Source organism: Odontesthes bonariensis, chromosome 20 (assembly GCF_027942865.1).
Source record: "Odontesthes bonariensis isolate fOdoBon6 chromosome 20, fOdoBon6.hap1, whole genome shotgun sequence".
Classification (NCBI taxonomy): domain Eukaryota; kingdom Metazoa; phylum Chordata; class Actinopteri; order Atheriniformes; family Atherinopsidae; genus Odontesthes; species Odontesthes bonariensis.
The window spans coordinates 19,562,727-19,589,562 of record NC_134525.1 but is presented as its reverse complement, the minus strand read 5'-3'; the positions used below and the strand labels follow the sequence as shown (position 1 = coordinate 19,589,562).

Here is a 26,836-nt window from a genome sequence, read left to right as displayed (position 1 = left end):
GCTCTTCCTGGCACACAGATGCAGGGTTTTTGCCTGGGGGGGGGGGCCTCTTTAAAACAATCCCCTTTCGTTTTTTCACAGAACTCATATGGAGACAATGAAGCATATATATATTCACTCTTAAGGCAGGTGGAAAAGAACTCTGCGCCAAAAAGGTGTTGATTTGACAAGTGTGAGGTTTTCAATGTTCTGAACAGTAAATGTCAGAGTGTAGGCAGATTCAAAGTGTCTAAGCTGCTTCTTAAGACTCACAGGTGTGCCAGAGGGAGGCCTCCTTAAGGACTCCACTCCATCACTCTGTAGGAAGGAGACAAATCTATTCTCTTCTCATCTTTCTTCCCTCACACAGCTTTTTTCATTTTTTTTTTTCTTTACCCATGATACCCATCCCCCCACCTTGGTAAATAATTGAGGCATATTCCCTCTCTGCCACACTGTGGCTTTTATGCTTACTGGTTTCTTTTGGGTTTGTTTTTTGCAGTCAATATTTGGTCGTGCTGATCTACAATTTAAGCGATACACAACATGGGAATCGAATTAGCAACAAAAAGCAGACGTCTATGCCCCATTGTGAACCAGGCTGGGTGCTCACAGGGCTAACACTGATTGTACTGGAAAATACAAATATTGCACACATGATAAACCACGTCTCTGTCTCCGAGAGGCATCCGCACGGTCAGGTTTCCATCTGTAATCCGAGCTCGCTTCTTTTCTGTCCAGTCTAACAAACAAATCCCGTCAGGTGCGTAAAGGAGATGTGATTCTCAAATGAACATGCCCCAGAAATACTTGAATGCTCCATTCATTGCTGAGACTGTGAGTGCAACTCTGCCTTGATTTTTAAAGCTGCAGAGGAGGAAAAACTCAGCTGAGCTGAAGAACGAGGTGTATGCTGACACCTGCTGTCTGAAAGCAGGATCTCGTCTGGAAAAGGCTGTCTGAGGAGCTTTGGTTCAAAACATAAATGTGCAAACTGTGACGATCATGTGCACAAAGTAGCATGACTTTGCACTGAGATCAAAGACAGCAGGGGTGCTGGAAGTTTATCTTGAGCTATTTCTTTTATATAAACATTTTTCCTTACATGTAAACCAGAAACACAATTTAATTTAAAACCCATATAAAAAGAAACGGTGGCAAAAAAAGCAGAGAGCTGCTCTGGACATGTCTTACTCGTTGACACTGATCAAAAAATCAAACACACTGTAAGTAAGGAGGACATTTCAAACAAGTCGGAAAGGCCCAAACGGTAAATGCCTGAGATTTAAAAAACATTTTTGCATACATGTGTCCCCCCGCCGAGTACATAAAACAATAACCCCGAATTCGAACATCGACAAGTTCAAACTTCAAGCCTTGAATACAGACAGAGTAACAAAGCTGCATATGTTTCACATTTGGCCTTTTTGTGCAAACTTTGCAGATTTTCAGCAGCAAATCAACTCAACTAAGGCTTCACCCACTCTGATGCTGAAACACACAGAATGCCTAAACTCTGCAGTACATTTAGGTCACATGACCATCTACATTTCTGATCTTCCCAGTGGATATAACATTGTTGTTAAATGTGCAATTGAGCATGCAGCAAGGGTGCCGGTATATAAATAAAAATCTTAAAAAATAGTTTCAGTGATACAACTTAGAATCATAATAAAAGCTTTTTCTGCATCTTGATGTGCTCTTAATCTTCTTTTCAGCAAGTCAGCAGCAGAGCCACTTCTTCTTTGTTGCCGCAGTCAAATTAAGTGTCTGACGCAGCGAGATCCAGCGCTGAAATCTGACCGGATGTTGAGGGCTCCTGCCTCTCCGGGATGATAGTCGCACTCTCTGTGGCGACTAAGAGGTCAGCAGAGTGGTCTGCAGCCTCTCTGGTGGGAGACGTGCCGCCTGTCAGATCTAAACCACCACCCTGATCAGTTTGCTGGATGTCGGGTTCTTCCTCCCTTTCTGGAAGTGAAGGTCTTTGGTCTAAGGATGACTTGTCTTTAAAAGGAACAACAGAGAAGAGAAGAGTGGTGATGGGAGGGGCCGATGTGCACAACATGTGTAATAAATCCCGACACGGTATTTTACTCGTGTCGCAAGTGTCTATGCAAAAAGTAATGTTTTCTATACTTGGGTGGAGCAGTCACATTCTTCAGGGATGGAGAATAATCCAGTAATTGAGAGATTTAATGAACCCAGAACTGCAAACGTCTCAACAATAGCAGTATTTAAGTGTGCTCATTATTCTTTTCAAGCAAGATGGCATCATAAACACGTAATTGCTCTATTTGCATGCACAATTAAATCACAAGCGAATCGCCTACCCAAGCTACATTGATCACCCGTGTCATCCCCGTAATTAGCAAACGTGGAGCTGTGGCCCTCGTCGTTGGTGGAAACGTCTGACAAATCTGACCCCGCGGCTTCAGGCGGGGCAGACACATCTGAAAACAGCACGACACAAATGGCGATTATTCTGCGTGACAACACACAAAATGTGAGATAAGATCAAGATGTCATCAGATTAGATCTGGTTACCCAGGTCAGCGGCCTGCTGCGCAGGTGACATTATGCTGAGATTCTGCCCAACTCCTCCGATTTGATTCAAACCCGATTCACTAGATTGGCTAAATTCAGCCACAGAAGGCACCTAAAGGGACAAAAGATTATAAAAGTCTGTATCAAGCAAAAGCTCATGAATAAAAAACTAAAGAAATATGTGATAACCTGTACCTCGGTGCGGTCAGCTGAAGCTACGTCTTCACCGCTGTCAGTGACCTCTGGTTGAAGAACACTTTTATTCTGGGCGTTAAGCTGGACTGGACGAGTTGGGATCCTGTGCAAGTAGCCATAGCCGATACCACAGCCTAAGCTAAGACGCAGCGCGGAAAAAGGCGAGAGTAATGCAACTGTTTACTATATCCACGCACGTACTGGTGACAGAATAAGCAACTGTAAAATGTTTCCAACATAGCGAAGAGCCCAGATTATTCACACTCGGGAAATATTCTGATTTACAGTGAATTCTAATTTTAAAAACAGTTTCTTCTGACTGAAAATGATATAAACAGGGGACAAACAATGTTAACAACAAGCTGTGTCTTGTGAGGAGACATACCTTTCTTTGAGACTCGTCTCCCTGGTAACTAAGAAAATGGAAGAGAAACTTGCTCAAAATATGAGCCAGTCTTCAGGTCTTTGGTTATTTTGGTTTTACATTTTGGATTGTTGTCTTTTCAGAAAGTGCCATGCAAACCATCCAGTTGTATCTGCAGTCTGCCTCCACACTATGAAAGCATAGTTCCCTTTCCACTATATTGATATTTTGACGAGGTCTCCTGGCCCAGAGGCAAGTGGGAAGAAAAACAAAACAAACTTTCAACCATCATGCTCCAGTATGGTGAAAGCTTCTCATTTCTTTTGCCAAATGAAAGCCACAATGTCTCTGAGAAACAAAGCGATTTAAAAAGAAAGAAGTGATTTAAAAAGAAACAACGTGAGGAGCTGTTGTGCGTTTGCCGTTGGGAGATGAGCCATCCTTGGTCGTCATCCATGGAGACCATGCTGCAGCAACAGAACCGCACAGATTCATTCACGCTCCATGCTGCCGTGGTTTGAAATTAAAAACGCCTGGATGTAGATTTTTATGGAGTCATTCTCTAACTTGTTAGGGGACAGAGAGCTCAACCGGAAACCCTCGATGAGCTCTCGGATTTAGCCACGAGTTGCAACTGACTGGTTACGGGCTAGAAAAGCTGTGCACGAGTCCCCTCAAACCGTATTTTCAATGCTTGAAAATATTGTCACCTCAGGTAAAATAAGGTATTTTGATTAGTTTGGGGTTGTAGCATTTTCATTAAAAATGCTCCAAAATATATATATATACATATATATATATATATATATATGTATATACATATATATATATATATATGTATATATATATAAATATATTTAAAAAATATAAATGAGGCTACACAATATATCGAAATTTTACCATAATTATGATATCAGCATATGCAGTATCAATTCAATGAGGCCGTTTAGCAATAAACGAGGTCTGCATTCCACTTCTGCACCTGTTGTTGCTGGTCAGTTATAGAAGATGCACAAAAGCAGCACTACCTCTAAGTGGAATGCAGCCCTTGTTAATACGTCTAAAATTAGCACCATATACTAAAATATTTGTTTACATATATATATAAATATATATATATATATATATATATATATATATATATATATATATATATATATATCGCAAGTCTTATCATCATTACAATATCCATCCATCCATTTTTATATTCCTGCTTCATCAAATTCAGGGTTGTAAGGGGGCGTGTTTGGAATCAATCCCAGCTGCCTGATTGCAATATTCAACAATGATATTGCAAATCTTCCTAAACTGATGCAGCCCTTCAAAGGAATTGTTAACATTGAACCTGAACATTTTTTTTACTTGTTTATACAATTTCCAGCCAGAAAACTCCTACTGGTCAAAAAAGAATTCACTACAAATCCAAGTTTGGAATGGATCCCCTTGGTATTGGTAATTTTGGGCTCAATCATAAATACTTCGATTTGAAGGCAAAATACATACGGACCTTCCTTCTCCTCCCCATGCTCCATTGGGAGTCACCAACACCTCCCTGCACTGGTCAGTCTGCGTGTTATAAACTAACAGCTTCAAAGGTTTCCCCTCATTGACCTCAATCAAGGAAAAGAAATCTTCTGACTGCAGGTGTAAGAAGAGAAGAGATCACATTATCAGTTTGCAGAGTTTTTTGGTCAGGTATGGTACAAAGGAGCCATTTTTATATTCACATAAAAGTAGAAGACAAGAAAAATCTTACGTCTTGTAACACCTGGTCAGCTCCGACAATAAAGTCACTGTGAGCAATGAGGCCGGCCAGTGCTGCGGGAGAGTTCGCCTCCACATCCTAAAAAGGGGAAGTGGTGTTTTTAAAATCAAGACCAACGAGGAAATCAAACTAAATTAGGGCTTAATTCATACTTTATGCACAAAATTATAACAGATTTGTTTAGCAGCTGTTGCACTAATACACCACAAAACAAAGGGAGAAGGCACAGACCACCACCTCGAATCTGCCCGTAATGTATTTCACATGACAGGTTAACAGTGTTACCAGATGCAGCCTGAGGAAGAAGAATAGGCTTTACTCACCAACACATGCCACACATTCTCATTGGCTCCCTCAAAGCTGCAGAAGCGGACGCTGGCGCCCAGCAAACCCTGGCCACCCCACATGTTACTTGGCGTCACCTCAAGCTCCCGCACCCGCTGGGTCTTTGAGCTGAAAACTTCGAGTTTGACCGCTTTCTCCACGTTGGCCTTCAGGAGGTCTTTCAGCAGGTCGCTTTCTTTATTCTGGGGAAAGAGAGGAATGTGAGCCAATTCCGATGTGATGGTGCGATAACAAAATGTCACTGTGATAATGTGTAACATTTTAATATAGAAAAAGACAAACTCTTAAAACACGTTGGCAGCAGTGAGGTCTAACAAAGACGCGGCAGCTGCTTAAAGGTAAGGCCTCTATTCAAATCAAATAGTAATATGAATCCTGGCATTTGCCTTTGGTGTCCCACGTGCCAAATAATCACAACAATGATAGGCTATAGCGAAATTACTAAAAAACATGGCCTTTTCACCAAATTTCACTATATCGTAAGCAAATGGCATTTATAAAAGGCCAATTCCTGCTTTATAGGGTCTTTAACAACTTTAGACATATCTTTAACACTGTGAAATGCATAATGTCATTGCAAAGCACTTCCAAATCAAATATTTATGAAAGATTGAACTGATCACTGTTCATTCATTACAGAGCTACTTCGATGCCCCCTTTTTCTAATACATATTCCTTAAACTTATCCTTTAAATCCACAACTCAATTCACATGTTCAGCGCCAAATGAAAGAAATTAAACGACAAGTTTGACCATTTATTGCACGTGAAAACCTGATTCGTTCTTCTTATCGCACAGATAAGTTCACTCACAAGTCTGTTGTTTCCTATAGAGAGAATGAAGTCAAAGAAAGGCTCCAGACCAGCCCTCAGAGCAGGTGAGTCCTCTTGAACCTGAAATTTGAAACGACACTTTTTGAGGTTTTGGTCAGTCTCTTGGCACCTTGTCGCCCCCGTGCGTCCACTTCAGACACTGCACAGTGTGTGAATTTGGGGCTCCTGCTTATTAAACATGGCACGGCTCAGGCTACTCACAAAGTGATACGTTTTTCTGTAACTTTGGCATTTATCCCGAGTAAAAGTTTTTTAGAGTGCGTGCTAAATATTTTCACTTTTGAGAAAAGCTAAATATCTTGGGTGTGTGCCAGATGCCACCTCACCATGGGCGGACACCACGAGGAGCTGACAACGGTTTTACAACCACATGCAGAAAGTAACATGTCCAGCTGTCCACATATTACTGTTGCAAACGTTGCTGCACAAATTAGCAAGTCGACGACCTTAAATAGGTACGTTTCCATTCAAGCAACCCGTATAACCTTGTACTAGACGTCACAACGTACCCCATGGATGTGATATCCACTGTTATTACCCCCGTCCGACAGAAACGAGCTTTGCGGCAGCCCCATTGCCTTCAACGGTTACAGTTCGGACTAAATGTCACTGAGGTAGAGCTATGTTGGCAGTCATCACAGGAAGACGTGCAAAGGACTCAGAAGTAGCTAACACAGAGGCAGAGGTAGGTTAACAGCAAGCGCAAAAGAGCCAGACAAAGCTAATAAATAAAGATAACAGAAAAATCGAGCTCGTTATGTCGCTTTTTTCTCCTCCACAGTGTATTAGCAGAGCAGGAAAGCTACATTCGATTAGCCGCCCTTATCGGGTGTTCACCGCGGTTGCTTCGTAACACACAGCACGAGGCTTCAGGCATCACAAGTCATCTGATTCCAGAAAATAAGAAAAAACAACTATAAGAACACTCCTTACAAGTATAAATCGTGCATTGAATCATTTAATATCTTCTTTATTTAAAAAAAACAATAAAAAAGTATTTTTTGTGTATTTTTTAAATTCTTTGAGGCAATAATTATAATTGATGTTCTTCCTTTCTTTTTTTTTTTAATTTCGAGACATCACTTTAGGGTAAAGGGCATCAAAGCTGGGGGAGAGCAGTGGCTAAACACGCGCTCACTTTGAGCACATACCTGAACCAAGTGGTAAAGATGGCTCAGGCAGGCCTACTCCCGCTAAGTTTTGATAAAAACAGAGTATAGTCGGGGGGAGGGGTTCATATGAAAATGGGGTTCATATGAAAATGGCCCTGTGATCATTACAGTTCTCAAATTTCAGATGCATCTATATAAAATCATAATTTCAGTGTTTTTTCCCCCAATTGATGGAGGTGGAACCAACTACCTTTTTTCCCACAGCCAAACTGCCTATTTCCATCCATGATCAGGCTAAAGGCAAAGCCTCTTGAGGAAACTAAGGGGTAACGTAGATAATAGAGGTTATCAGAGAAAAAATAACTCAGGTAGTCACTGTCATTTTTTACCATGAATTGATAAGATGACCAATTTCAATCACCTGATTGTGTGGTTTGTTAGACATTAGAAAATGGTCTCCGTGGTCGAGGTGACATGATCTCAATGCTTGTTTTGTCAAACCAACAATGAAAACCTCTGAATGATCAAATCCGTTCAGGGTAAAGTCAGAACATTTTTATAACTGAACAGCGGAGAGAGTGAAACTTTGGTATTTTACATTAAAATATGGTCTTGTAAAGAGTCATAAAATACCAAGAATCATATGTTGCTTTGAATCTGGAGGAGCAGAGGAATGAAGTATAAAAAAACTGGAAATACCAAAATGAGGGAATAAGTTAATTGCACGTCTGTATCGTGCACTGAAATAAGCTTATATCTGCGGTTCATACTTTGCTGTTGAATAATGTCACAACTGTGGAACATTGTTTTTTTTACATTGGCTGCTGATTCGGTGGATTGATTTGTTATCTGCTGGGAAGTTTCTGTGTGACTCACATGTTTCACAGATGGTTAAGTTGACTTTGTTTCACTGTGACTGCACGCCATCCACAGAGCACACCCGTTCTTTTCCCACCATGATAATACAGGATGATAAACACTAAGTTCTCTTGTTTTCACAAAAATGAATTGAATGAATGAATGAATTTATTTGACTATTATTTTGTAAAACATGGTACAGCAACTGAACCATACATTAAAATAAATAAATAGTCAGGGATAACACAAAAAAGCCCTAAGGCTTATTTCCATTGTGGTCCCTGGATGGTAGGAAAACAAGGGCAAGTATGGCAGCATTCTTACATACATACACACATACATACATATTCATACCAACATTCATTCAAAACACATAGAAAAAGAAATACATTGAAATGGTTCTGAATACACCTGACACATAATAAGATCAACCAGCGCAAAAAAATATAATATACTCAGTATGTCAAATATGACGGGATTTGGAGCACATCATATTGGGGCTGACATCTACAGTCCCTGACAAAAGTCTTGTCGCTTAGGTACAAGTTGACCTTAAGTGCCCCTCAAATATATGTCTAATCGATTTTTTTTACAAAAAATGGCTAATTTCAATCCCAACAGCTTTTGAAATAATGTTTTGGAGCCAAATGAAACTGCTGAAAAGCATTCTAACGTTTACAGCTTGGTAAAGCCCACTGAGTCAGTTTTTGCAAAGACAAAAGTCTTGTCACCTTGTCATATGATGTCCCCAATCCTAGATTACAGCCACACCTGTGATCAGTAATTGATCAATCAATTAGTGGGTGTGTATAAAAAGAACCCCAGCACACCAGACCTTCACATCAACTGTAACTTGACCTCTGACAACATGCCTAAGATTCACCCTGAGACCAAAGCGTTGATTATCAAGAGGCTGAAGACCAGATCCACTGCTGAGGTGGCTGACACCTTCAATGTGTCTCAGTGTCAAGTACAAAGAATAAGAAAAAGATTTGAAAAGACTGGAGATGTTTTTGACAAGTCCAGGTCCGGCAGACCCCGCAAGACAACTGCTCGGAAGGACCGTTTGTTGGTTCGAAAATCCAAGGCCAGCCCCTTTTCCACTGCAGCAGAGCTCCACCAGGCCTGGTCACCTCAAGTCCCTGTGTCAACCAGAACAGTTTGTAGAATTCTGTCTCGAAATGGCCTCCATGGTCGAGTCAGTGTCCAGAAACCAGCACTAAACAAAAGGCAATTAAAAAAACGTGTGGCCTTTGCCAAGGCCCACAGCCTGCTAAAAGGATGGATGCTGGAAAAGTGGCAGAAGGTGGATTTCTCAGATGAATCTTCGGTTGAATTACATCACAGCCGCCGCAAATATTGCAGGAGACCTACTGGTGCCCGCATGGATCCAAGATTCACCCAGAAAACAGTTAAGTTTGGTGGCGGAAAAATCATGGTCTGGGGTTACATCCAGTATGGGGGTGTGCGAGAGATTTGCAGGGTGGAAGGCAACATCAATAGCCTAAAATATCAAGAAGTACTAGCTACCTCTTACATTCCCAACCATAAAAGGGGTCAAATTTTGCAGCAGGATGGTGCTCCATCGCATACTTCCATCTCTACATCAAAGTTCCTCAAGGCGAAGAAGATCCTGTGCTCCAAGACTGGCCAGCCCAGTCACCAGACATGAACATTATTGAGCATGTCTGGGGTAGAATGAAAGAAGAAGCATGGAAGACCAAACCAAAGAATCTTGATGAACTCTGGGAGGCATGGAAGACTGCATTCTTTGCTATTCCTGATGACTTCATCAATAAATTGTATGAATCCTTGTCGACCTGCATGGACGCAGTCCTTCAAGCTCATGGAAGTCATACAAGATATTGAATATGGATCTCACAGCACCACTACTTAATTCACTGATGTTATGCAACATATTTTTGTATTTGAAGTAAATTATTTGTTCAATTTTCACAATACTATCTGTAGGCGACAAAACTTTTGTCTTGTCAAAATCTGACCTTTCTGTGTTCATTAAATGATCAATCTTTCTTCAGTGAAGTAAATTTATTTTAGTATATTAAACATTATTTGGGAGGGTTTTAGCTTTCATATGAGCCATTTCTAAAACCAATGGATTAATTAAAAGTCAGGTTATAAGCTGTTGTTTCTACAAAATGGATAAGTGACAAGACTTTTGTCAGGGACTGTACACAAACATCACAATCTCTCTAATCTTTTATCAGGTCAACAAGATATTGTGTTCTTTCTGTGAGGAATGACTCACATTCACTGCTGATTTTGGCAGGTAACCTCACATCTACGTAATGCTGAGGGCCTTTTTGAAGGTCTTTTAGTGTGAAACTGATATAAATAGTTCAAATCAAACTGCACCTAGTCATCAGTCATCCAACATGATCTGTCTCGTGGTTCTTCTGTCCTGCATTGGTAAGCTTGTGATGACATATATCAACATAAAGGACCTTCCTTTGGCATTTGTGATTTTTTTTGGTAACACCCATGTAACCTCTGTGTCTTCTGTGTACATCCATGTGTGCGCTTAAGGGCTCATTTGTGCCGAAGAACCCTTCAACCATAACGTGCACAATGAGAGGGTCATAGGTGGCAGTGATGCTCGACCCAACACCTGGAGATGGCAGGTAAAGCACAAAACTGTACATCACTGAATATTTTCTATACACGGGCGGCACTTTTGCTAAATAGAAAAGAAATATCAGTGTGGTAAACATGAACTAAACAACATTTTTATGCAATCTTCTCTTTCCTTCACTTCAAATTTGAGTTTAATTCTATTGCCCAAGAAGGAGACAAAAATTGGAAGAAGCATGCATCATGATGCATCACTCTGATACCAATTTTTCTGATCGAGTTTGCCATTGATATTTCAACTATAATGTTACAGTGATTGCTTTTGGCCATGATAATCGTGCAGTGGAAATAAGATGTTGCGAATGCCCGATCTTTGTTTTATCTCAGGTGTCTCTCCAGTATGATTCGTACAGTGACGGTTACTACTACCACATCTGTGGAGGAAGCATCATCAGTAGTTCCTACATCATGACGGCAGCTCACTGTATCCTCAGGTTCAGGCTGTCACGTGTAACACCTTAGAAATCTATCCTAGTATGAGCAGAGTTGGATGAACGAGTGTATGTAACCCCCCCTTTCTGTCCCTCTCAGCATGGATCCTAATAAATACCGTGTAGTGGTGGGTGAGTATAACCTGTATGAATATGACGGCAGTGAGCAGTTCATCCGCGTGGACACAGTTATTGTCCATCCTGACTGGAACGATGATCTTGCCAAAGGGTAAAGACGCAGCATTCCAGTTTAACTATGAGTCAGTTAAATGCCATGCTTGAGGCTATTGATAAACTGCTTCTAAATTATACAAAAATGTTTGGATTTTTGTCTCAGGAATGACATTGCTCTCTTGAAATTGGCCAATCCTATGTACGACAACGGCTTCGTGGAAATCGCAACTTTTCCGTATCCTGAGCAGACTCTGCCTCATGGCTTCACCTGTTACATCACAGGCTGGGGATTAATGGACCGTGAGTACGCACATAGAAACATGTGTACATCTTAAAAACACTCTCGGTGACGACATTTCTGCACACTCTGTCTTCACCAAATCAGACATAGGAAGCGCCCCCGACAAACTGCAGGTGGCTCCCATCAATGTGGTGGAACATTCGGTGTGCTCCCAGCATGAGTGGTGGGGCAGCATTGCTCTGAAAACCATGGTGTGTGCTGGAGGGGACGGAGTCATATCAGGCTGCCAGGTACAGAAAACAATGTGTTATTTATATATTAAAAAAAAAAAATCCAAAAAAGCTACAGGAAGGCAAATGGAAAAAACAAGTCTAATGCTAAATAATCTAAAGTGTCATGGACTTTCATGCTGAGAGGTTGCTCTGCTCTCATTGCTGCCTGTCCCAGGGTGACTCTGGAGGTCCCCTGAACTGCCTCACCGATGGAACCTGGACGGTCCACGGTGTTGTCAGTTATGGACCAGCCGGCATGTGCAACCAAGTGTCTAAACCCACTGTCTTCACCAGAGTCTCGTCCTTTGTCGAGTGGATATTTTCAGTAAGCATGAAGCCTTTCTGTTTAACTATCATACAGCCAGCCTGATTGTCAGATTCATTCATAAAAAAGCCATTTAATTATTTCTTTCTTTTATTCTTCAGACCATGGAACAAAATCTTTAAACCACGGAATGTTTTCTTCAAATTTTCTGTTGGGTCCCATGAAATAAAAGTCACAAGCATGCAATTCACGTGTTACTTGTAGTTCTTAAACTCTCCAAAAGGTGGCGAAGGTGAGCCGTGTTTTAGTGAACAACACGACATTCCTCTTAGACTAGATGCATATCAATTCCTGTACTTCCCCACGGTCTCTGATATGTATTTATTTATGGATGCATGCTGTGTTGGTGTGTGTTTGGCATATGACCAGTTTACAGTATACAAAGCACGGCAAAAGGCTGTGGTTACAATTCTGATCTTCTGACCCGCCAAGATGATGGAAAATTCCAAGGGATGTTTTAGACCAAAGATCACAAGGGATGGACCTCTATCAGACTAAAACAACTTTTTCCTTTACTTTTTACATACTTCTTTATGTTCTTGGGATCAAGGAAAACCAGAAGATTTGTACAATGTTTTCTTTGGAAAATAAAAATATGCTAAGAAGGAACCAAACTCTCCCAATTGTGGCCAAATGTGAGCTAAATGCTGTCGCAGACTCGACATTTCCTTCTTGTCTGGAATTTGGGGCCATATGTTTGTGGTGGTGGTCAGCATTACATCATTTTGAAAGGGTTTCGCTCTGAGGCACGAAGAGCCGAAACAACAGGTAAATACCAGTGGGGTTTTGTAAAAAGAACATGAGTAATGATGATTATCTTTAACAGTAACACTTTTACGTGGTGTGTAAAAGCAACCCTACAGGTGTTCCTTCCTGTCCTCCGCTTCTGACCTCACTAATGTAGAGGAGATTTAAAGTTCTGGTTAAGGCTCCACATAGACAATTTGTTAAATAAATATGAACCAATAGAATACATTTTTTGAGCTTGTGCTCCTGTATAAAAAACAGCATCTAGCTCTAAAATGTGTTTAGCCACTCCTTTCCTTTTGCCAAAGTGACTCACTCTGCCGTTTACTTCAACTACACAAGACAAATAACACAATAAAGCATTTACAAAATGATTTTTTTTTTATTATTATTTGGAGGGACAAGCTGTCAAAATGGCTTAGATGAAAGAAACTGTTTTTGAACAGCAGGTTAATGTGTGAATATGTAAAAAATAAAGCAGCTTTGTTTGCTCTGCAGGACCTTTCAAGCAGAAATATGCACAACACAAAAGGCAAAAAAGTAAGACACGTTCTTTTGAAAACAAAAATATACTGTACTGTAATACATTACACTGATAAACACTCACTGTTGAGATTTGACGTTTTGTACAAGAGAAACCAAAGTTTGCTTGCAAAAAAGTAGTGCCCTTTTCATGGCGTAAGAACATATATTGGATGGATTTCAAAGTAATCAAAAAGGCAAAAAGCGAATAATACATTTCCAATGTGCACTTCGGCACTTTTCAAAGTATACAATTAATCAGAAGAAGTTTTAACAAACAGGACCTGCATGCATAATTTCAAAAGGGTCCGGAAAGGCTGTTGAAACAGCTGTAGAAAGGGTGAGATATGTACATCAACTCTCTAGTGTCCCTCAGCTTTTACACACAGGTGATGGCACAATCACCTCTGAAAAAGGTCTTGTTCTGTAATTAATGAGGCAACTCTTCGAATTTCAGGGTTTTGTGTCAGCGATAAAAATTGTATAATATATGCAGTTTTTACCCACAAAACCCCTTCACATATGTAATTTATAACATGTTTTTAAGTCACAGACTTCCAAAAAACTCTGAGTACAATCAAATTGATCTTTGCAGTTTACTTAGTTTTAGTGGCATTTCTCTAAGATATCCAACGATATGGCTGCCTTTAAAAAATACTCCGGAATGCAGGAGAGCAATGACCTTCATAAGTATATATTTCTCTACAATTCATATATTACAAAGGTTGTCCCAGATTGAAAATTATTCATTTCGCTCTCTTAATAAAATATTCAATTTGTCAGTGATTAGAATTCTTTTGCCATCCTACATAAATTAGTTACAAAATATTAGTGTAATTTTCTATGGTTATATTATAGGCAGCGATACAATAGATCCATCATTTTTGTTTCAGTGATTAGGGAGAATCCACAGTTTTCAGTCCCAAAGCTTAAATGGAAGCACTGTGCACACGCCACTGGCAGGCGTGGCTCCCCTGATAAACAGGCACATCCAGTAAACTTTACAACAGCCCATGTTATTTCCAAAATGTCTTAAATTAAATAACTAATGAAATCATGACAGAATAACTTAAAAAATGTTAAACGTATAAGAGAATAGATATTAAATACTTTCTGATGGACTTGTGGTCCCATTTCCAGTAACAATGCCTTAATGCGATATGGAAGAAAAAAAAAAAAAAAAAGGAAGGAAGATTGCACTTTTAGGCGAACAAACCACAGTGCTGCTTGAATGAAAGAAGGGAGGCTTCATTTGAAATAAATAAAAAAAAAATAATTATAAAGGAAATAATTTAAACAAAAGTAATAAAGATAACACAGCTACAGCTTTTAGGTGCGAGCATTCATTCTAGTTGCCAGACTCATAAATAAGAAACTCCATAATTTAGCGTTGAACTGTTGAATCCATCCCATACGACCAAAACAATGCCTATGCATACATAACTATCTTCACAGATAAAGTGCTGATCGAGGAGCTTTTAGAGAAGATTTTTTTTATTTTCCTTGTACCATATAAGACCCTTGGGTTAGATCTTTAGGAAAAAAAATCCACTAGCTTAAGGATTGAACACAGCCAGGAGCTCACTTGCTCGAGTCGTCTGGGTGCGAACCCGAAGGGAGGACACAAACAGGACTTTGTTGCAGTTTGACTCGGTTTTCGTATGAAGGCCATCACAGCAAAGGTTACCATACGTTGCCTCCAAAAGCTAGTAAGCTAGAAAAAATTTCCCTGAGGTGCACATTCAGCTGTGTTGAGACTCCCAACCTGGCCACAGTTAAAGTTGCTTCCTGTCAAGCATACGGTTCGGGATCTTGGTTTGGTTAAAAGAGCTTTCTTAGGAATTGGGAGCCATCATTGGTTTCTACATGCCTGGTCAAATTGATCTCTTTTTTGTAGCTTTTTCTTCCCCCCCCCCCAACTTTTAACACTAGCTGCCATCTCACACAGCGATTATTCCCAAACTGCTTTGCTAACATTTTGAAGGCAAGTCTGGAATCTGAGAATCTATTAGGCAAGAGGGAAATCACAGCTTCCTCCAACATGTTGACATCTTATGTGCATTTTTAGCCTCCTTCCAAACCCTTATTTTTATTACACTGTCCACATATTTAGTCAAACTTTCACAGACTCCATCACAGACAATTTCATGGCTTCCTCCATCAGCTGATTGTCTGTAAATGTTGCAGGGGGTTCAGGTACAGATTCTGAAAGGCCGATCAGTGACTCCAGGAGGCAGGTCCCGGGGTCACTCGCTGCAGGGAAACTGGGGTAACTAGGCAACTGAAACTGAAAAAAGTTGTCCATGTGCTCATACTCCTTGAGGGAGTTGTAGAGCGAGCTGGGCCCCAAACAAGGGAAGCCATCAAAGAACTCCAGGTCTGACTCAGAGGAGAGGCTCAAGTCCATGTTATAGCTCGCAGAGCGATCAATGGTGGGAGAAGGTGTGCGTGGCACACTACTACTGTGGAAAAGGGCGTTTCCCTGGTTGGCATTCTCGTCCAAAAGTTCTGAAATGGCTGTTACTCGATTGTCTGTGTAATCGTCCTCAGAGTCCAACAATGCAGCGTCTATGTTGTCATTCTCATCAGCAAAGTCCACGATGCTAAAGCTGCTAAACGCTTCCGTGGATGGCTGCTGTTGCTCTTGCTGTACATCTGGGCAACGCGTGTTTTGACAGTTCTTATCCCCACCATCTCCGCTAGTTCTTGAGGAGTTCTCTGTGTCGCTGAAACAAAGTATGCGGCTCAGGCCTTTCTCATCGACATCCAGGGTGCTTTGATGCTCGCACCGACTCTCGCCTGCCTCCGAGTCCTCACTCTGACCTGAAGAGTCCGATAAGTCTGTCATGTCACTGCTGCAACTGTTCTCCCCAGCTACTGCCAGCTCTGAGTTAAAGGGGAAGGAGGGCACCGCCGGTAGAAGAGCAGCACCTGTTGTGTTTTCCTCTTCCTCTTCCTCTGCACTAGACTGCTCCTCCAGTCTCTTCTCCAGCTCCAGCTTCATGATAGTGTGGATGTAATGCGTCCGTACCCGTGTGGAGTTGAACTCGATGCGACCCTCTGTATTTCCACAGCCGTCCTTGGTGCAGCCACAAGGGAAAGAAGAATGATCCATCTACGAGAAGGAGAAGGAAGAGGTTAGATGCTTTGTCATGCAACAGAAACTCTCAGGTGTACTGTGTTTGGGTGCTGAGATTTGAGTTTTTTTTAGGCTCTTACCTGACATTTGATGCCAGCCAAGCTGCAGCTACATGTCTCAGGGTCGCAGAAGCCCTGGCAGTCACAACCACAGTTCTCCCTGGAGATCCTCAGCTCATGCAGCTGCCACTTCTCCTCCTTGTCGATCTTCTTCACGCCAGTTGCTTTGAGCAGTGCATAGCGACGTTTAGAGGGATAAGGCTGGAGGAAAGAGCCCTCGTCCAGGTTGGCTCCACTGATGTTGATGTCCTGCTCAGGGATGTCGTCTACCGTCAGTCGATCCGCTTCCTCGCTTTCCTGGGTTCCATTCTTTGTCAGCTGAAGCAAAGAAGGCAACCGTGTTTAACTGTCGCATTGGGCATATGAGTGAGTTTAGTTTTGGACAAAACTTTTACATCTCTCACCTTAAGTTTCAGAGCTTCCAGCTTCTCTTCCCTAAGTCTGTTGAGGACTTTTACTTGCCGCAGGAGCCGCTGCTCCGCAGCAAACTCCGCAAGTGTATACGTGCGGAGGTCACTGTGGCGCTGCACCATGCCTAGAGTGCATCCTCCTTGACTGGGAACACTGGTGAAGCCCTGGCACCGAGGGAAGAAGAACACCGTCACCTGGTCAAATGTCACATTGCCCCGTCGTGCTCTCTTGGATTTCTTGAGTATGGATGTTGCTGTGGATGGACAAAAAGTTGGGTTAGAATACATACCATCTATACAAGAAAGTCGTTTTTATAACAGAGAGGTGATGTTGCATTATTTTGTACCACTAGATGGCATAATTCCCCACAACCTGAATCCTTGAGATGCGTATAAATGCTGCTGAAGAGACTGTAAAAGGACACCTCTCTGATTCATTGCCCTGGCATCATCATGTACCCATTTAAAAAAAAAAAAAAAAAAACACAGCCAACAGGTGTCTAACACTCTTACATCCTGTAAAACGAAACCTAAACTACTGGGAATCCATCTAGCTTTGTTTCTTGCCCCACTGTGTGACATAAAAACCGCCCAGCCCAGGAATTTCCCTTTGGTGGCCAACACAGTGGAGGAAGCAGAACAGCCAGGATCACAAAGTGGTGAGTAAATACTTGAAGCTTCCAGATGGGGTGGAGGGTGGAAGTGTGGACAGGAATAAAACCTGCCCACCCTGGTCTCTCTGGAAGCTGACAATCCCCACAAATGACCGAGAGTCAAAGGTCATTTCTCTGTTAAACAATTCAGGACCAACCTCGATGAGCTACCTTTCTACTTATACCCAGTAAAATGCCATAAAAACACATGGGAATCAAAGTGGAACCATATGTGCAAGAAAAAAAGCCCAACAATTATTCAAGCTTTAGTATAAATTCCACTTCCTCCATCCAGGAATATTTAACTTTTGAGCCTCACTTAAAGACAAGCAACTTTTTCCACAGCTTGTGAAGCCAGAGCCATTTTTGATGTGAGCTTGTGTGTAAAAAGAAAATGGTTGGTAATCCCCATTGCATATGGTGGTCATTACTTTTATGTGGCGGGGAACTCCTCGTGGAGTCCCCTTTTCTTCGCTTAGTTGCAATACTGCAACACAACCTGAATAACTGGCCTCGAAAGTGCCAGAAGTCATACAAAAAAATTGATCTACTTGGTGTAATAATTGAAACTCAGGAGGAAAAGTAACCTTTTACCTCAACACAGGTAAGCAGCATTAAATAGCCTGACTATGCTGTTTGATCTGTTGCCAGGGGTAATACAGATGAAACAAACTGCTAGGTTCAGCTCGACATCCATCAAATCCAGTCATGCTTATGACACCCACAGGAGACAAATGACACCCTCTCCTACTGCTTGTGAATAAGATAGCTTTGCAGACTGCCACCCCCCTCCTTCCCTTCATAATGGCAAACAACTTTCAATCCAACACAAACACCGGATCATAATAGTCCACTCTATAAGCTCTTCTTGATGTGTGTGCTTGCCTCTTTTCTTGATTGTGCCCCCCTTCTTTTCTATCCCTTCACCCAACCTCTTTCAGCACCTGTGCTGGGTGCACGCCCGGGCTTCAGACAAGGCGCTGTGTGTTTCCAGCCTTGGCAACCTGCCATGCCAGTTTCTCTTCCTGGCTTCCTGCCCCACCATCCTGGAAACCTCACAACGGCTTGCCCTTCTCCCGTACAACACAATTCCTCTCCAAAATGGTCCCAGGTCCCCTAAAGACCGGCAGGCGCACCCAGCTCCAGACAGAAACACCCTGAAGCTGCTCAACCCACCTCTCTAAAGGAAAGGTGAGGCCGTGACTGTCTGCAAGGCTCCAGGAGGGAGGTGGAGATGGAGCCAAGGTGAGCAGCCACTGCATAATGCGATTAGCCATCTTGCGGCTTTAGGGCGTGAAATCAAAAGAGGTATTCACGGCAGAAGTCTGAAATCATTTCTGCGAAGTGTTTCATGGACTGCCAGCTGCAAAAATTCCTTCACCTATCCCCTATTTTTATGGGTTGGTATTAGAGCTTCAGCGGATGTTTAAGACAAGGTGAGGGGATGCATTAAAAAAAAAAAAAAAGTGATTTATTATCACTAGAGGAGAAGACTCACTGCTGAAATTCGTTGCTGGGGAGCTGGGGTTGCTGGGAGTGGAATCCAGGGTGTCCGAGTAGCAGCTCTCCCCCTCCGAGTCCCAGCCCGAGCAGGCGGAGGAGAGGGATGAGGGTGAGGAGTAGAATGGGTCCTCATCCACCTCCTCAAACTTCCTCTTGTGAGGCCCACTCATGGCGTTAGTGTGAACAATCTGCAGGGAGGAGCAGAGACAAAGGTTATTAGAGAATTATCTATGCTTCTTTTAAAAAGAACTCAGGCTTTAGTTTGTTAAATTGAAAATCCAGCAGCATGTGTATGTTGCATGGAACAATCTGTACACACTAAAAGCATTGGTACCAGTGTGTCTTGTGCTCTACCATGTGAGAGACTGCAAGCATCCAACTCTTGTGCTGCACTCAGCCAAGAGTGGGACAGGAAGCAATCAATCAGTCCTATTTGCCTAAGTCAACAATTACTGGACCCTTCACCCTCTTGCAAATCCCATCAGCTGAGCAAATGCATTGATTATAGAAAAGACCAAACAAAGGTGACCCAATCATCTAGCTGGAGACATTTCAATCATTCTCTTCAGACAGCTGTCACATTCTAATAAACAGGCCAAGGCTTGAGGAAATTTGGCACTTGGCCCACTTAGCGCTATGTGTTCACTTGGAGCTCATCATATATATATATATATATATATATATATATTATATATATATATATACATACATACATACATATATATATATATATATATATATATATACATATACATGTATAGCTACACATAGATGAATGCTTTGTTATGCAACTCCTGCATTTCTTCACAGCTCCCATGAGAGAGACTGCTAGTTCAGCGATAAAAAACAATCAATCCTTTGAGAGAGACAGGCAATTGAGAAAAAAAAATAGACCATCATCCTTTCACGCTCTTGAAAGGAAGGAATGCCATTAATTCTGTAATCTTCAGAAATAATACCCCATATCTGTAAAAATCTCTTCACGTTTCCATCAATTCTTATTTTAGTAAGTTGAATAAGTATCTCAAAACACGAGCACTTCCAGCAAACTAGATCAGAACAGAAATATCTGTCATGAAAAATTAACATGCCAGTGAGAACGAGTTTGATTGCTTGTGTGTTTTATTATTAATATTACAGTCTATTAAAGTGTCACATAGCTCTTCCCGAATTCTGAGAAGTGCAAGGCAATGGCAGTTGCAAGGCAGGACAGGTCATCATCATCTCAGTTTGGGACTGAGCTCCTGCAAGCTTTACACAAGCAGGGTGGAGGGAGGAAGGAAGTGTGGGGAGAGGGAAGACATGACCGGGCTCCGTTCCAGCGTAGACACTCCCTATGATGATGTGGGATGGGAAAGGAGGCTTTTACTTTAACCATAAAGCGATCATTTCACCATCAAACTGTTTACTGTCGATGGAATCACAGCCAAATCACTTACAGCTGCTCCAGCTTGAGCATGTTGAGTATTCACCTCGAGTTTTGGTTATTCTAAGCGGCGTTTGTTCAAACATTGCCCTGGTAACCCCTATAATTTAGTTGAAATCTTCACAATCAAAGGTAAGTTTGTTTGATGATTTTAGAATGGGGATCTTTAAGTTTGCAGCAGGCTAAATCTAAGTCTTAACTATGCCAGTTCTTTGACAGAACATGGCTCAGACACACAAACACTGTGCAGTCACATCAACAAACTAAACTGTCATCATCAGCACTCCTTAACATGCCAAAGATAAGATGACTCAGAAAACCTCTTGTGACTTTACAGGCCCTTCAACTCCACGTGTGACCTGTATGCTGGGCTCGTCTTGTCCAACTATTGTGCGAGAGTCAGCACTCGAAGAACAAGAAAAATACCTAAGCCGGTTTAAGAGCAGAGGGTCATTTTCATCATGCAACATGGGCTAATTATGCAAAACCAAGGCATCTTTTGACAAAGATAAGGCAGAGTCGGAGTCAAGGGCAAGAGGATGACATCTCCGGATGGTCAGTGCGGGGCAGCTTTGTGGCTGTACATGGGGGGAGTTATTGTTATTGCTGCTGTCAGATATTGTTGTTCCCAGTGCACGTATGATGAATGAATCACCTTGCAATAGGTCACGGTGGCTCATACTATCTGTGCAAAAAAAAAAAAAAAAAAAAGCCTTCCACTGCACAGTAGCCACCTCAGTCTGTTCCAGATTACAGAACAAATGAGAAAAGAAGCCACTACATTCCCAACCATGACCGTACTCGAGCGAAAAATGATCTCCAAATGCCTTCCGCAGCTCTTCGTATCATATCAGGGGATTTGCCTTGAAACAATTTACAAACACCTGGATGCAGCATCTGTTGCTTATGTGTGTGTTCTTAATGCTGTGGCAGCCTACTGTTCACATTTTTGTGTGAGAATAAAAAGAGGTACACACCAGGGGCTCACCTTGCATTTTTGCCATCATTTCCCACCCCCAATTCTCAGCTTAAAAAAAAAAAAAAAAAAAAGAAAACAAAGCTGTGAGGCATCCTCAAGGGAGTGCATAGAGCCAGCTAAGCAAAGTCTTTTTAATTAAAAGCTTCAGTGAGGCAGAAGGGGGAAGAGAGGGAGAGAGGTGGGAGGCAGGGGGGACAGTGGTGTCAGAATTGGGTCATTGTCTCTTGACTGCAGTCTACCTGACACATTGATTTGTTAATCCTGTTCAATGGGCAGAAACAATGGTGAGAGGTTAATCCTGGCAAGGGGACGGCGTGTAGTCAATCTAGGGCTTCGCAGCCTCTCAGCCGCTGCACCCACAGAAAAAGGCCAATAGAGCATGGAGAGCGGACGGAATAAGGGACCAGGGGTAAAAAGACAACATATTGCTTATTACTTATTTGCAAAAGGGTGGAGGGTGCGGGAGGAAAAAGAACAAAGATAAAAGAGAAGGAATTCAGAGCTAGCTTCTCAAGAAGGCAGTGTCTGTGAATGTCTGCTCTTAATGGAGAATGGATGTGATCGGACAGCCGAGCCAGAGAGGGAGCACAGCATGTTTTCAGCGCGCACTAAATTATGCATCGCTGTCATTCCATCAACTGCACACAGGCAAGCAGATAAAGGACACAACCACGGAGGTGCTCCCCAGTCAGTTGTCACAGAGTTGGGAAGATAAATCTCTGGCAAGGAGATTTGTAACCAGAAGTACTACAGAGCTCAAGTCAGATGCATAACTGTCAGTCGAATAAGATTATCTGGGTACATGTGGCTACAGGCTGTTGTATCACTTCAAAATCACTCTTGGGGACAGCTTTCACAGTGCTTATTAAACATCCATGAACTATGTGAACAGAGCAGACCAGGATGTAAACAAAGGCTACACTTAAGTCCAAAAATAGAAACTGTAATAAACCTGATAATAATGCTCAAGTTTAAACTGTTAAAAAAAAAAAAAAAAAGAGGATTTTGAAGTAGAACAATCTGTTCTGGACAATCAATTCTGCCCATCCAAAATGATCAAAAATAATCAATTCGAACAGAGGAACAATTTTTTTTCTATCTTTATACATCCCTGAATATGCACGAATGTCAACAAAGCAGCCTGTTTGAACTGCCCCCATCTGCCCTGCAGCACGACAGGACAAGTCACAGTTGACTTTGCCTCCTTGCACTGCCTGTCCAGCCCCTTTGCAGCTGATAACACTGTGGGTGGGAGCGTCAAGTTGTGCTAATCTTAGCTCGCCGAGAGCATCTACATGGCACACTGACAACCTGGTGCTGTGTCTGAATGACTGACTGAGTGCTCATAAAATGTGATAATCATGAGCCTGGGAGTCTTCCTGCGTGTGTGGAGTCGTGTCTGGGCAGGTCATCCCCTGCAGGCTTCGAGGTATTGCATCTCTCACTTCCAGCTCAGAGGTAACTGATCAGAGCTGTCAAAGTGACGGTGGGTTGGACTCCTGCTCCTGCACAGCTGGGGGAAACTCTGTATCATTACTTAAACTAAAGCGGTTTGTCAGAAGCGCTCCACCTGCTGGAGCAAAGCGGGCAGAGCTCCTGCTTTCTCCTCTATGAGCCTGTTGTTCTCACTGTGACTGTGCCATAGAAACATTCTGTTCCTCCGCGTCGACCCGTGCGCACACTGTTTCCAAAAAGGAGAGGTAGTGGGAAGAAGGAGGACGGATTGTGCAAAACAAATAAATAATGTCATGTCTCCAAGCCACAGGAATTCCATTCTGGCAGCACTACTCCCGCTGAAACAGTGGGAGAAGAACACAGGCTCTATCTAACCCAGATGTGTTTTCTACTGCTAACCACTGGAAAGTCCTACTCCCTTAAGACACTCGGGCAGATTACCTTTCCTATAGCCACACCTGACAGGGTATTAGCTTGCACATGGACCTCACATGCCAGTAATCTGTTGTGCAGGGCAAACATGAATGGCCAGGCGTTGCCTGTAAAAGCTATTACTCATTTCTACATCAAAACAAAAAGAAGAACTTGGCTTTCTTATTCTTTGAAAGATATGCAAGTACCACAATGTGTAGGCTGTTTGAAAAAAAATTAAAAAATAGAAAACTCAGCAAACTTGAAACAATATTTTCTGCTTTGTGTGTGTGAGTGTGTGGAGGAAGGGAGGAGGAGGTTGCCAGTTCAGGGGTCGGGATTCAGTCTGGGACACTTGCTGCATGGAATGCTGGGAGAGGACAAAGCCAGATGGGAGCTTTCTGCTGCTGTGTTGGAGACTTGTCAGCAGGCACCCTGTTCCTCAACCCCTCCTCCTCCAGTCTCCAGGCACAAAAGCGTGGGGCCATCCTGCGTGACCAAAAATGAAGCAGGCACAGACAACCTTGTCTGAACCCAGCTTTCTGCTGCTACTGCCTCCTCTCCCAGCTGGGGAGGCAGATACTAAAAGTGCGCACATGCTTCCTGAGGTTGTGAAACACACACACTGCAGTGCACAGGAAGTGGCCATCCAGATTATCTATGCCGTGTCTGACAGCTGCAGGCACAGCAAGGTTAACTGAACACAAAATCACATGATGAACATGAAACTCTCAGAATGTATGGATTATATCTGTTGTGTGCCAAACTCCCTTAAATGCTGCACAAACGCCTTTGTTCCCTTGGAGTCATTTACAGGAGCTTTCACGAGAGGTCAGTTATTTTCTGAGGGATCAAGGTACAAAGTGCGAGCAAAAATGAAATAATAAAATAAAATGGAAACAATTTGTTATATAAAAGGAGATAACGAGTTATCTAACATCTTCCAACATTCCTGGGGAATGCACGCCACACTAAATGCACAGCACCAAGTGCTATATGCCCCCCTCAGTAAACAAAGGATCATTCAGCTCTCTGTAGCCTAATTCCAGAAAACATGATTCCAAAAATGATCCGGGTGAGGTCGCGCTAGAGACGATTAAACTCGCTCTGGAAAAAGAAATAACAGCCTCAGACAACAGTGTCAAACCTGCAAAATGCATTCATACACAGCTTCGGGCGAGTAGGCTATAACAATGAATAAATAAAAAGAGCCAGCACGCGCAGCTGCTCCTTACACTTACACTCCTTATACTTAAAGTGAAAAACGACTCATTGGGAGGAGAAAATCGCCACATGCTGCTGTGGAAAACTGTCGGTTCAGACAATGGATGAGCTCAACATTCCGTGTCCGCACCTGGCTCACAGGCACCTGCGCGAGGTGGCCGAAAATCTCACAGAAAAATCAAATCAATCAATCAATCAAGATTTAAAAAAAATTTAAAAAAATTTAAAAATTTAAAAAATTAAAAAAAAAAAAAAAAAAAAATCAATCAATCAATCAATCATGAAATCTGGGCCGGACACGCGCACAGTGAGACCAACCAGCGCTCTGTCTCCCCGTCTCTGTCTCTCCCTGCTGACCCGATCATTCCTCATGATTAATGCTAATTCTAATGACAGCAGCCCTGTCAGCTGTGGGCTCAGATGTAGTGCCTTCGGGAGTCGCTCTCGTTACAAGAGGCGCACCAGCACCGCTGAGGTGAACAACTCCACACACGGGCTCAATACACAAAGCCGACCTCATCAAACAGTTCAGATAAATGAATCCACAACCGAAAACCCACACTAACGTAATCTGTAATATGAGCTGGGAACTTTTCCAAAAACCTACGAGCAGCGATCGATGCCTTGAAATCAATAAATGAATGAAGCGGATTTGTCGGAATCTCGCCTTAAGTCAACTAATTATTTAATTTCTATGCCTCTATCAGTCTGCGATCACCTGTGTGTGAAATAGCCACGATTAAATGAGAAAATCTGAACAATTCACTTTAACGAGAGTCCAAGCTTGTCGGCACAATGAAGCGTCAACTTAAGCGACTGAACGTAAAGTGTTCTTAAAGAAATCCGACAAAAGAAGAGCCTTCATAGAACAACCAGTCCGCAGCCTCTCTCACTCAGCGAAACAATATTATCGTTAAATGTCTCCGGCACACAAAATAAATTCAAAAAACAAAACAAAACAAAAGACCATTCAAACTATTTGGCTTCTCTTCTCCGCTGAGGTTAACAAATAAATTACGGTCTTCAATAAACCCAGCAGCGAACTCCCCCGGTTCAGCGTGTACTCACCACAAATTCAAGTGTCCGATCACCATTAGGAACCAAATAGCGTTGGGTGAACAGTCGATGGGATAGCGGTGGAAGTAATCCAAATGGCACGGATAAATAGAGCGCTTACCCCCGCACATAGACAGCTCTCGGTGCTATTGTCTGCGTGTGACGGCCGTACGGGGCTCCGCGGCAGCTGAAGCGCTTCCCTTGTCTGTAGCAGACTGCCGAGAAGCGCAGCCTTTTTCGTCAGTGGAAAACTCCCTCCTGGCGTCTGGTCTGACGCAGGCGGTGACACAGGGAGGCTGCCCACGCTGCTTCCTGCCTGTCCTACTGTGTTACTGTACCCTCACTACCTGCGTGAGAAAATACATGGACTCATCCACTCTATTCCTGAATGTCTGTCATGGATGTTTAGACCGCTATTTAGACAGATGAATAGATAGACCGATGAGCAGTTGCAGTAAGAGCTTTAACGAGTCGCGCTATCAGTGGACAGATAATAAGATCATCTGTGTTCGGGACGTGGGAGGTGCACTAATGCTGTATGGTGTGGCTTATTTCCAGTTAAAGGAAAACACTAACTATGAAATGGTGACTCACTTTCTTCTCAGCAGAACACTAGTAATGTTCAGTTTAAGAGGAAACTTTTTCTTGAACCATGACAAACGGTCACCTTCTGGAAATGATTGAGCCTATATCAAATTATTTTTCATAGTTGAAAAAGCCACACTGAAGATCCAGATGATTAGTAAGAAAAGAAGGAATGAAACTAAACTGAGCCCCCCCCTCTAACCTTTTAGGGGATTCATTAAAAAAAAAGTTTGATAAACTGTCACTTTTCCATCTTAAAGGTACCCTAGTGTAGATTACAAAACAAAAAAAATGGTGTCACAGTGTTTGGCTCTTACTCAAACAACCCGATCTAAGGACAGGTCGTGAAACAGCTACGTTGGTCCACAGCTCTAAAATGTTCAGTTTCACATTAAAGATGCAAACATTTGAGTTGTTCTGTCCCCAACGCAAGCAGCTTAAGTTTCTTTTTGTCAGCATGTCAGCATGCTGCGTTTTCCCACGTGCTAAAGTCCAGGCCTCAGTGCTCCAGGTGAAAGCTGGAGGCACCAACACATAGACCATGCAAAAGATCCTATTTTTATTTCTATCTATGACT

General features: G+C 42.3%; 3 protein-coding genes across 3 annotated transcripts; 1 reads left to right on the top strand and 2 right to left on the bottom strand.

The window, feature by feature from the left end:
- Positions 1-1,055: 1,055 nt before the first annotated feature.
- LOC142369897 (Golgi reassembly-stacking protein 1-like) lies at positions 1,056-6,734 on the bottom strand. Its single transcript, XM_075452305.1, has 9 exons — positions 6,535-6,734; positions 6,005-6,085; positions 5,171-5,374; positions 4,839-4,925; positions 4,590-4,720; positions 2,719-2,857; positions 2,524-2,635; positions 2,310-2,429; positions 1,056-1,983 (listed from the first exon to the last, which is right to left on the bottom strand). Exons 1-9 carry the CDS (start codon positions 6,598-6,600, stop codon positions 1,742-1,744), a joined length of 1,182 nt encoding a protein of 393 aa, XP_075308420.1. The 5' UTR covers positions 6,601-6,734; the 3' UTR covers positions 1,056-1,741.
- Positions 6,735-10,391: 3,657 nt separating this feature from the next.
- On the top strand, positions 10,392-12,273 carry LOC142369658 (chymotrypsin-like elastase family member 2A). Its single transcript, XM_075451982.1, has 8 exons — positions 10,392-10,425; positions 10,543-10,637; positions 10,975-11,081; positions 11,179-11,307; positions 11,416-11,552; positions 11,638-11,783; positions 11,941-12,090; positions 12,192-12,273. The coding sequence occupies exons 1-8, from the start codon at positions 10,392-10,394 to the stop codon at positions 12,210-12,212; spliced, it is 819 nt and encodes a 272-aa protein (XP_075308097.1). The 3' UTR covers positions 12,213-12,273.
- A 923-nt stretch (positions 12,274-13,196) lies between these two features.
- Positions 13,197-26,109, bottom strand: csrnp1b (cysteine-serine-rich nuclear protein 1b). Its single transcript, XM_075451981.1, has 5 exons — positions 25,687-26,109; positions 19,119-19,311; positions 16,962-17,221; positions 16,579-16,875; positions 13,197-16,474 (listed from the first exon to the last, which is right to left on the bottom strand). Exons 2-5 carry the CDS (start codon positions 19,291-19,293, stop codon positions 15,473-15,475), a joined length of 1,734 nt encoding a protein of 577 aa, XP_075308096.1. The 5' UTR covers positions 19,294-19,311; positions 25,687-26,109; the 3' UTR covers positions 13,197-15,472.
- Between the last annotated feature and the right edge of the window lie 727 nt (positions 26,110-26,836).